The sequence below is a fragment of the Bufo bufo genome, chromosome 2 (assembly GCF_905171765.1).
Source record: "Bufo bufo chromosome 2, aBufBuf1.1, whole genome shotgun sequence".
Taxonomy (NCBI): Eukaryota; Metazoa; Chordata; class Amphibia; order Anura; family Bufonidae; genus Bufo; species Bufo bufo.
In genome coordinates, this window is record NC_053390.1 from 415,331,064 (window position 1) to 415,343,424 (window position 12,361).

A 12,361-nucleotide genomic window follows, 5' to 3' on the forward strand; every position below is an offset into this window, starting at 1 on the left:
TGAAGGGATGTGTGTGGTCCTGACTTATTAGCAAGCTGTGTATGGCTACTTTCATACTCGCGTTTGGTGAGGATCCGTCATGGATCTGCGCAAACGCATCCGTTCAGATAATACAACCGCATGCATGCGTTCAGAACGGATCCGTTTGTATTATCTTTAACACCAAAAACGCTGCAAGCGTTTTGGTGTCATCCTCCAAAGCGGAATGGAGACGGAACGGAGGCAAACTGAGCCAAACTGATGCATTCTGAGCGGATCCTTATCCATTCAGAATGCATTAAGGGCAAAACTGATCCGTTTTGCACCGCTTGTGAGAGCCCTGAACGGATCTCACAAACGGAAACCAAAACGCCAGTGTGAAAGTAGACTATAAAGGAAGTTATAGAATTAAAACATAGGTTGTAACACATACCATATAACTTCACATATCAGCTTGACGTCAGCTAGAACAATAATTCAATATAGTAGGAGGGGGGTTGTGGAGATACATACCCAGAGGTTAGATTTGATTATATGACACGTCATCCATCTCAAACAGATTAAATTAAATGAAGCACTTCCAACCACTGATAAGTTTGGCACATGTAACATTCAGTAAATCCATACCTTCCAGCATGCACAGGAATAATTTAGTATCATGTGACAGTTATACAGCAGTAACAGCTCATTCATAGAGTGGGAAGCTGAAATCTACAGGTGAAACTCGAAAAATTAGAATATCGTGCAAAAGTCCATTTATTTCAGTAATGCAAATTAAAAGGAATTGCATTAATGCAGCTTAACCCCTTAGTGACCACCCATACGCCTTTTTACGGCGGTCACTAAGGGGCCTTAGGCTGGGCCACCGCGGCCCAGTCTAAGTGCTGCACGGCTCCCCCGTGCAGCGGGGAGCGCGGACCCGGCTCTCACATGAGATCCGGGGCCCTGCTCTAACAGCCCGGACTGGCAGGAGTGCCGATCCGGGCTGTTTAACCCTTTACATGACGGGAGCAATGGCGCCCCGCTGCATGTAAAGTGGTGACAGAGGGAGCGGACTCCCTCTGTCTCCCATCAGCACCCCGAAAATGCGATCGCGGGGTGCTGATGTGTTGGGAAGCTTACCTTGCTTCCGATCAGGGCCCCGAGCCTGTCTTCAGTCATCTCCAGCAGGCTGTGCCTCTCTGGCGCAGCCTGCTGTTCAATGTTTGAATGGCATTGCTATTGAAATGTAATGCATTATAGAGATAATGCATTACATTTTAAAAGCAATTAAAATACTGTATATTATAGTCCCCTTGTGAGACTATTAAGTAGTAAAAAAAATAGAAAAAAAATACACATTTATTAAATTTAAAAAATTCCATAAAATAAAAAAATATGCTTTTTTTTCCATTGAAAATACGCTTTTCAATGTAAAAATTGCAAAAAGAAAATATCCCCCATATGCCGCATCCGTAACGACTCGGACTACATAAATATTACATAAATTGTCCCTATGGTGAACGCCGTAAAAAAATAATAATAAAAAAATACAGAATTTCTAATTTATTCTTAGTTTCCACTGAAAAAAACGTAATAACAAGCGATCAAAAAGCGGCATTTACTCCAAAATGATACCAATAAAAAATATAAGTCGTCCCTCAAAAATCAAGCCGTCACACAACTCCATAGAAAAAAAAATTTAAGGGTCTTGTGAAGTGGCAATGCAAAATCATTTTTTGGGTTAATAAAAGGAGTTTTATTGCAAAAAAAGTAGTAAAACGTAAAAAAAATTATAAGTATTTAGTATCACTGTAATCTTACTGACCCAGAGAATAAAGATATTATGTTATTTGTACCGAAAAATGAACGTCGTAAAATTTATAATGTAAAAACGCAGTGGCAGTATTGCTATTTTTCCCCATCTCCCTCCCAGAAAGAGTTAAAAACAGTTAATCAGAAAGTTATGTGTACCCTAAAATGGCGCTATTAAAAACTACAACTTGTCCCGTAAAAAACAAGCCCTCATAAAGCTATATAGACAAAAAAATAAAAAAGTTATAGCTCTTGGAATGAGACCATGAAAAAAGGAAGAAAAACGCTTGGTCATAAAGGCCCAAACAGGCTTGGTCACTAAGGGGTTAAAATTAGAATTTTGTGAAAAGGTTCAATATTCTAGGCATAAAGTGTCACACTCTAGTCAGCTAATGAATCCATATCCCCTAAGCAAAGGGTACCTCAAAATTGTGACTTTAGGGTCTCATAAGCTGTAAGCCATAATCATCCAAATTATAACAAATAAAGGCTTGAAATATCTCGCTGTGCATGTAATGAGTCTATCTCATATATTAGTTTCACCTTTTAAGTTGCATTACTGAAATAAATTAACTTTGCATGATATTCTAATTTTTCGAGTTTCACCAGAAACAACAATGGACAAAGCTGGAAGCCGCTGTGCAGCTCAGATCCCATTCAAGCTTCAACCTAGTAGGGGGCAATGGGGTATTTTTCTTATGGCCTTCTGTAGGCAAATGAAACTCTGAGGGCAATTAGAACTCCATTTGTCTGTCCAAGAATTGAATTTTCAGAGTTTGATGTGTTGATGTACTGTACAGTATTTTATCAAATATTATACTTTTTTCTAATTGTGTCTCAAAACTAAACATTGCACCAATCGACCAGTTTGACTTTGGACTAGACCTAAGTGTATTATTCAGGCAGTCCCCTGGTTTTCACCCTTTAATCACTATAGAGGGATCTGGCCTTCTCTGCAGGAGGCTGCTACCTCTTGAAATAGTTCTGGAGTGTTTAGCAGCTGATCCACTGGGGTCAGAGACATCGGTGCACTGAAGAGTCAGGAAATACTTGTCAGGAAAGTCGGGGGGGGCGGGGGGGGGGCAGAGTATGCACAGAGCCATGAAACCAGGATGAGGTCAGGACAGGCAGCAAAGGGTCAATACAGTAAACATACTAAGGTCAGGTCAGGCAGCAAAGGGACAGAAACGGTAGACAGAAAGAGGTTGGCACACGAGCAGACAAACAGAACAGCACGCCTTCACTTGGTAGTAGTGCAGTGACCCAGAGGATCACAGAGAAAGGTTTAATATTTTAGTGGATCACTGCTAAAGAGTTAATATTGTGATTAATTGCCAAAGCACTTAAATGGTTGGCATATTCTCTTTCTTATGCACTGTGAATCCCAAAAGGTTGTGTACATGCAACAAACAGTTAATACTGGCAGTCCTTAGTTAGGTTGCCAGAAACAGGCTGGACCTGCCGCCCTGGTTAGTGAGTCTTTGCTGAGCAGACCTAGAGGAAGGAAATGTTTGTGGGTGCTGCTCATAACTAGGCCTGAGACTGTAGGCTGCCACAGAAGCAAGTGAACTGGGAGGGTACCCCATAGGAAAACAGAACAGACATTTGCAGATGATTGAGAGCCACAAACAAAGGCCATGCTGGATTGAGACAATAAGGTAACCACTCTTAGACTTTATTGCACTACTGTACTACAACTCTCAACATCTGCTCAGAATCTTTATTTATTATAACCAAACAGGCCTGGTCATTGACTTCACCAACCATCCACTGGCCCCTCCTGTCTTTCACACATCTACTTAAAATAAAGGGCACCACAGCCATCACTAGGCAGCAGCCCCCCAAAAATTAATGGTGTGTCCTGAGAGAAAAAAGGGTGTTCCCTCCCATCACTGCATGGCCTAGGGAGAGCCAGAGTGAGGACTGCTACCGTGAGTACTACTACTTCCATCAGTCTAGCTACCACCACTCCTGTCCTCTATACTACTACCTTCCAGGGCCCATGGAAGGTGCCTCATATACCCAGATGTGACCAGCCATTGGCTGGGGAAGACTAGGTCACCTGCTGGCCATTTAAGAGGCAGAGGTGGAAGGCCTAAGCAACAAACGCAGGACATGTGGAATGCCAGCAGTCAGGCCCTCTGCTGATTGGGAGGAGGGCAGGAGGGCCCAGACATCAGCACAGAAGATAATGAGTAAGTGATGCAGGACAGAGGTGGGCATGGCATGCTGCCACATTCAAATCACTAAAATATGTATAATTGTGCCTTAGCTTCTACTTTCCATAGTAACTTTACCTTTAAGTAACAGTGGTTTAACAGCAGATTGGCTTCCCAGGCTTTCTAACATGTCTTTGTCTGCATCTGTAATGTGAAAGCTTGAACACAGAACATCTTTAGTAAAAATCTAAGCTCGATAAATGCTTTTAATTGGGATACTGTTAAAGTGTGAGTTTTTAATATTAGTGGATTTACACCCAAAATGCTGTTTTTAGATCAATCGCCAAAGTTCAGTATTTATTTTACTTACAGAGATATTAGAATTTTTCCATTTTTATTGAGGTGGATAACAAAAACAGTACAAATATTGGCCCACATTAAGAAAAATGTGCAATTTGGTGCATCTAGGTGAAGATAAAATGTTGGCGCCTAGACCAAAAGGCGTTGTAGCTTACTGGGAAAGGGGCATAACTTACTAAAAAAGTGGGTGATGTTTTGCACCACATTTACACCACAATTCTACTGTAAAATTCAGTCAAAGTAATCTCATCTACAGGCTTAGTAAAAATCTGACCCTTGTTTGTCACTACTTGAGTAGTTTCTCAGTAACTGATTGGTTGAATATGCAGCACTTGCTATTGTGAATTTATAAGAATACCATTAAAAAAACTGAAAAATGCCAGTCTCTGTAAGTAAACTATATAACAGATACTACTCTAAGTTGCAATTCAATATACAGTATATTGTCATTTTTTCTGTTTAAAGTAAAAGTCCTTGAGGGACACAGGATTTATTTTGCTGCAGAAAATGTTCAGCGGATTTTTGGCAAATGCCTGTCAAAATCCCTAATGAATCCATAGTAAAACATACGGATTTTGAAGTGGATTTTACTCCATGCATTGCATAGACAATGTTTACATGCCAGACTTTCTATTAAGATTTTGGCGTTTTTTTTTTTTATGCACAAAAAATGCACAGAATCTGCTCTTATTCCAGATAGATCGAAACCACATAAAAAACTGTATGGAAAATGTGGAATTTTAATGCAGTTTTTCAGCGTGCTAATACAATCGTGTGAACGTATACAAAGATACCACAGAACAAATTATGCAGCATAAGGCTAGGTCTACACGACGACATTTGTCACACAACATTTTGTTTCACCAATGTCACGCGACAATTTTTATAATGGTAGTCTATGGTGTCGCACTGCAATATGCGAAATGCTGCGATTGCGACGCGACAGTCGCAAAAAGTCCATTCAAGATGGATTTTTCTGCGACCGTTGCGTCGCAGTCGCAGCATGTCGCATGTTGCAGTGCGACACCATAGACTACCATTATAAAAATTGTCGCGCGACATTGGTGAAAAAATGTTGCGCGACAAATGTCGTCGTGTAGACCTAGCCTTATGCTGCAGATTTCTTCTGCGGTATCTTTGTATACGTTCACACGATTGTATTAGCACGCTGAAAAACTGCATTAAAATTCCACATTTTCCATACTGTTTTTTATGTGGCTTTCGATCAAATGTTGCAGTGTAGTTGCGCCCCCTATCTGTTGCGCGACTTATTGTCGTCGTGTAGACCTAGTCTAAATCAACATGTTGCGGGTTTAAAAACTGCACTGCCTGACAATTTTCCTGAGATTCCATACAGATTTGTATGAGTGTGTGGATGAGATTTGTTTGAAGCTCATCTACTTTGCTGATACTGTAAAACACTGCAGATTTTTCACCTGAAATGCTGCAGTCAAGGGGAAATCAGCAGCATATACATCTTGTGTACAATGCAATAATAAAAATGCCCCCACAGGTGTACTTAGCCTATAAGCAAGCTACTTTTCCTAACCAATGTACCATAAAGCAGTCTGTGTAACTCACGTAGTACAATCAGGTGATAATTCTTCTGCTCTGAGATGAATACAGTTCTTGTTTATTGTATATTTGGGCTCCACATATGGTGGAGTGATGGGAACATCTATCTCATAGTCATGGCACGACCTTAAACGAGCTTGGAAAAAAACAAATATCAAAGATCAGACACTGTAATTGTGGTTAGAATGTACATGTTGTTTCAGAATAAGTTGCTGTGTGTGTACATGAGAAATAACACTATTTCTGGCCATTATATGACTTGCATATGGAATTTATCACCTTATTTCCATAAGCTCCTGTAAATAAGCCAGCAGGGGAAATCAATGTGCTATTGAGGCTGTTACTTCAGTGGTGTAATTCCCAGAAGGATTTGTGCACTGAGATACATTTGGCTTGCTAAGTGTATTATTTAAGTGGATTCTAGGGTCCAGGATTTAGGAGTTGCTGTAGATACTAGGTGGCATGGCTGGTCCCACACTAGACTCCAGGGGAGGCATGTATCGAGTTTGTACTCCAGTTTTCTGCAATTTTTGTGCACCAAAATGTGCAACTTTTTGTCATTTTACACCACCCTTGCCACTTTTGAAAAGTGGTTTAAAATCAGGTGGGGGTAAGGTATGGTAATTTGTTTCATACAAGATTTATCATTGTGACTTAAAAAAAAAAAAGTTGCAAGAAAGTTACAAAATCCCTCCAATGGGATGGACGTGTTGTAGGAAAAGTGGCGTAGTATTTTTAGACAAAAGTGTAAGGTTTAAAGATGTGCCAAATTTAACGTTGTGCGATTTTTGATAAATTTGGAGCACCATTTGCCAACTCAATGTCAAAGCAAAACTGACTTCATGAAGTCCCATAACACATTCCCCTATGTTTTTACCTGCTTAACTAAAGTTCCTGGCTCTAAATGTAATTAAAAGGTAAACCGCCTGTGAGCAGCAGGAAAGCTGTGTGTTGAGAGACCTGGAAAAGCTTCTTTCTGCTGACAACAAACCACTGCCGTACACAACTTCTGATAACCTTTATAGGGTGAATCTTCCTATGCTATCTTGCTTATGTAAAGATAAGGACAATGTGAAACTTGACTATAAAAAAGGGCCTACATTGGCTGTTTTTGTTGAAGAAAACAGTGCTTATGTTGGACTTTATGTGATGCTGGGGACTGCATGTACTATAATTCCAATTACCAGAAAACAGTGCCCTCATATAACATTTTAAGGGGTCTGAATTGCTGTGCCTGCCACTGGTCTTCTAGACAGCAAGTTCACCTTCAGCTCCACCTCTTCCTTTCTTTTTTGACACTGACCACTAGCTATGACTTGAGATACAAATAGTATAAACCTTTAAATGTACAATGGGAAACAAATACCCATAAGAAATGCAAATGTACTGAGTGGGCGGGATATTCGCAGGGATGGCAGCCAGAGAAGCACATGTATATGTACTTTGGGGGTACCACATCAAGGCAACTGGGGGAAGGGGATAAAATTACAGCATTACAATGATAAAATGGACTCCCTTAGATGGATGGGGAGATGATAAACTGGAGGGGAGGCAAATCTGCAAGTTACAGTACAGAGCCAGAGCATGAGTTGTATGCCAACACCAGAACCTGGGACAGCATGATCTTAGCAGAAGCCCTGGATTTCGGCAGTAAGTCTGTGTCTTCGGGAGTAAAGGGCACCTGGTGTAGGAACTGCATCCGAAAGAGAATTGAGTTGCATTGCTTCAGTTGCCTCTAACAACGGAATACCGTTTGCCTTGAATCAAGGGAATCCAAAGAGAACCAGAACCATGTGAGGGCCGTTGAACATAGTGACGCGTGTGTGCAGACAACAGAAAGTGAGCAGAGCTTCTCTTTGGGGCGGGAAGTGAACGCAGCACAGTGCTTGGGTGGTGTGTGAAAGGAACCAAGCACAATTTTCATGCACCAGAAGTTAGTTAATTATTCAGATATCTCACAAGAAGCTCCTAGTCCCCAGTTGTGATTCAAAGGGATATTGTTCAGAGATAAACCCTGAGTGACTATGTGTTAGGGCTCATTGCACAAACGTATTTTCTTTCCGCTTCCGTTCCGGGTTTTTGCGGACCGTATGCAGAACCATTCACTTTAATGGGTCCACAAAAACAACGGATGGTACTCCGTGTGCATTCCGTTTCCGTTCCGCAAAAAAGTAGTGCATGTCCTATTATTGTCTGCAAATCAGGGTCCGAGGCCCCATTCAAGTCAATGGGTCCACAGAAAATACGGAACGCACACGGAACACACCCATATGTCATCTGTATTTCATCAGTATTTTGTGGATCCAAACTGTAACTAGAAAAGCTAAAATTTCTGGGGAAATTGTGTGAAGTGTTCTTCCCTCCACCAGTAGTCTACAAATGGAGTGGGCAGAATAACTGGGTGGAGTGGCTTGAGTAACTGTTGTGTGGTTGGAGTGGCTGGAGTAACTGTGGAAAGGTTGGACTGGGCAGAGTAACTTTATGGAGTGTGCCGAGTAACTGTGTGGAGTGTTTGGAGTGAGTAAAGATAGTAAACATTACACTAACCAATTGATTGATAAAATTTTAAAAGTGCACATGGCAAGCTTGATAGAGTGAGAAATGCATTTCAACTTTTATTTATTTATATAGCACATTTAATTGCAATCTTGTTGCTCAAAGTGCTTCACAGATACAGTACATTAAAACATACATTTATAAAAACATTAGCAGCCGATTTGTGTAGGTGGGCTTGAAAATGAGGGAGTGGTGGCATTTAGAAATCATGTCCTGATTTTTCAGCTCACACTCTAGCTTTTGTCACTCTGCTGGCTGCTCACACACCTGGGTTCCTATGGCAACTCACTCTACAGCAAGGGCAGAGAAGAGCGGTTAAAAACAAACTGCTCCAACTTGCTCACTTCACTGGCGGTTGCCATCTTCAAACGGTTGTAGTTTAAAAATAAATAAATCCTACAGCGAATAGCTTTATATTGTGAGAATCACAAGACCCAGACCTACATTTTGATGCATAGTATGTCTCTGAAATATTAAAAATGAAGGCACAGTCGCAGTTTAGAAATTGCCCTTCAAATTTGAGGTGGCTAGAGTGGAGTTTCAATAAATGTCAATGGGCGGCATGAGTTGCAAACAAATGGTCATATTGTGAAAACTATCAGGACTATGGCATAGCTGTGGACATTTTTAGTGGCAGCAGAGATAGCTGTCACTACCAGAGCTTTGAGACGTTCTCACAGCTCTGTTTCTGCACCCCTGTGATGATGTCACTACTAGAGCTTGGAGAAGTTCTCACTGCTCTGTTTCTCCGCCCCTGTGATGAGGTCTTTACTTTCTGTTTCCTTCCTCCCAGCTGTTCCTCCTGTGTTTGATTTCTCTGCCTTTAAATCACCCCTCCTCCTTTGTAGGGAGCGGATTATATTTCTCATTTGAGTTGTATCTCTTGCTTGAGTATCTTCACTTGTGTGCTATCATTTCACTGGACCTGTGTTCTGCTGCAGCAAGTACTCCGGATATTGCCAGCTGTAAATGGATCTGTCTTCACTGCTGCTGCAGCTCCTTCAGCTAAGTGTGCAGACATTGTAGTGTTTCTGTTTGTTTTCTAACTGGATCCGAGGCGACCCCGGGGCCGTCCATATACTGAGCAGGGCACCGGTGGCCGTGCCCCTTCCACTATTGTAGGGGTTACAGTGGTCATCAGTCTTAGGTACGCGGGCATGCCTCGTTCCACCATTTGGATCCGGGCATGTGCTTAGCAGCATAGGGAGAGCTTTGAGGGTCTGACAGGGGTCACCCTTTATCCTCCCTAGTTTGGGTCCGGTCAGTAGCTCTATTTACTGTGTATGCTCTTGTTGCTCACATACAGCCGTGACAATAGCTGAACGTTTGGATATAAGATTTGTGTAGGTGGGCTTGAAAATGAGGGAGTGGTGGCAGTTGAGAAATCATGTCCTGATTTTTTAGCTCACACTCTAGCTTTTGTCAGCTCCCACTCTAGTTTTGAACATTCCGCCATTCATTCCTATGGGACTGTGCTCTTGAACTTGACACTGAGTTGAACATGGGAATGACACCACAGGTTCACTATGTACCTCCTGGCCAAATTCACTGTCACAAACCTCCATTTCCACTATGCTGCTGTGGGGCTCCGGATCCCGAATGTCACAAACCTCCATTTCCACTATGCTGCTGTGGGGCTCCGGATCCCGAATGTCACAAACCTCCATTTCCACTATGCTGCTGTGGGGCTCCGGATCCCGAAAGTGTGGGTATGAAAGGTCCAGTTCAGTCCAGCGTATCTTTGCAGCTTTAGATCTCTTTCCTTTAGATGGCATGATGATATTCACACAGCTCTAATTTCTTTTCGTAAATGTAGCTCGTTGAAACACCTCAAATACTCTCTACTGTATAAAACTTATTTCCAAACTTTTAAAGGGGTTGTCCACCATAAGTATCAAAAATCCAAAGTGCCCCAGACAATAGCCCAAACTATGAAGTATTTATATCATGCTAAATGTGCTGGCTATATGTAATTTTTCTAATCTGTTCACCATGACATGTTCCCCTGAGGAGCTTCCTCAGACAGCTGTGTGGGCGGAGCAGCTGTAAAGTGAAAGTAAATATTCCAGCATGCATTGCAGGAAGCATCTTCAGAGGAGTGGTCACATGACATCCTCTCCCACCTCTGTTCCTATAGAGACAACAGCCCCTCAGACTTCTGTACAGCAATAGCAATAGAAAGCACACCCCAGTCCCAGCAGTAAAGAGAGGTCACTTGACTGGCGGTTGCCATTTCCAAACGGTCGTAGTTTAAAAATTATAAATCCTACAGTGAAGAGCTTTATATTGTGAGAATCACAAGACCCAGACCTACACGAATAGTATGTCTCTGAAATATAAAAAATGAAGGCAGAGTCGCAGTTTAGAAATTGCCCTTCAAATTTGAGGTGGCTAGAGTGGAATTTCAATAAATGTCAATGGGCGGCATGAGTTGCAAACAAATGGTCATATTGTGAAAACTATCAGGACTATGGCTTAGCCGTGGACATTTTTAGTGGCAGCAGGGATATCTGAACTTTTTGATATAATATTTGTGTAGGTGGGCTTGAAAATGAGGGAGTGGTGGCAGTTTAGAAATCATGTCCTGATTTTTCAGCTCACACTCTAGCTTTTGTCAGCTCCCACTCTAGTTTTGAACATTCCGCCATTCATTCCTATGGGACCAATTTCACCACAACAACGCAGATATTTTGTGAACCATTCGGCGAAACGTTCCACAAAGTAATAGCACACCAATCGGGAACAATCCGCACGTTTCGGTATATTACTGTCTATGTAGTGTAAAAACTGTGGGAGTTAGGGTGGTATTTTTGGCTATAATAAGAATATATATGTGAGATAACAGTAAGGCCCCTTTCACACGGGCGAGTATTCCGCGCGGGTGCAATGCGTGAGTTGAACGCATTGCTCCCGCACTGAATCCTGACCCATTCATTTCTATGGGGCTGTGCACACGAGCTGTGATTTTCAAGCATCACTTGTGCGTTGCGTGAAAATCGCAGCAAGCTCTATATTCTGCGTTTTTCACGCAACGTAGGCCCCATAGAAGTGAATGGGGCCACGTGAAAATCGCAAGCATCTGCAAGCAAGTGCGGATGCGGTGCGATTTTCACGCATGGTTGCTAGGTGACGATCGGGCTGGGGACCCGATCTGTATTATTTTCCCTTATAATATGGTTTTAAGGGGAAATAATAGCATTCTGAATACAGAATGCAAAGTAAAATAGTGATGGAGGGGTTAAAAATATAAAAAAATTAACTCACCGAGTCCACTTGATCGCGTAGTTGCGGATCTCTGTCTTCTTCTGTAATGTTGAGCTGCCGGCTAAGGACCTGTGGTGACGTCACATTACATGATCCAATCACATGGTCCCTCCCCATGGTGATGAACCATGTGATTGGACCATGTGATGAGCACAGTGACGTCATCAAAGGTCCTATTCCTGTGCACAGCAGAGAAGAAGACAGAAAAGATGCCGGCTGCGCGATCAAGTGGATTAAGGTGAGTTAAATTATTATTTTATTTTTTTAACCCCTCCAGCCCTATTTTACTAAGCATTCTGTATTCAGAATGCTATTATTTTCCCTTATAACCATGTTATAAGGGAAAATAATACAATCTACAGAACACCTAACCCGAACTTCTGTGAAGAAGTTCGGGTTTGGGTACCAAACATGCCGATTTTTCTCACGCGTGTGCAAAACGCATTACAATGTTTTGCACTTGCACGGAAAAATTGTGCATGTTCCCGCAACACACTCGCGCCTTTTCCCGCAACGCCCGTGTGAAACCAGCCTTAATCAGTAAAAAGTATCCTTCTACCCACTTAAATGCTACATTTTTATGCCCATAACCACTTTAGCCCATACTGAACTCAAGTGAAATTGATGTGGGGTGTACAAGATCAATGGCCTAAATTAATTTACCCTTTTAAATC

At 41.9% G+C, this 12,361-nt stretch overlaps 1 protein-coding gene across 1 annotated transcript in view; it reads right to left on the reverse strand.

The window, feature by feature from the left end:
• SHOC1 (shortage in chiasmata 1) overlaps positions 1–12,361 on the reverse strand; it is an 83,860-nt gene that overhangs the window by 31,576 nt on the left and 39,923 nt on the right. The window contains exons 3-4 of the mRNA XM_040419787.1: positions 5,874–6,003; positions 4,071–4,150 (exon numbers count right to left, since the gene is read on the reverse strand). Coding sequence (XP_040275721.1) covers positions 4,071–4,150; positions 5,874–6,003 — 210 coding nt within the window. The remainder of the gene's footprint in view (positions 1–4,070; positions 4,151–5,873; positions 6,004–12,361) is intronic.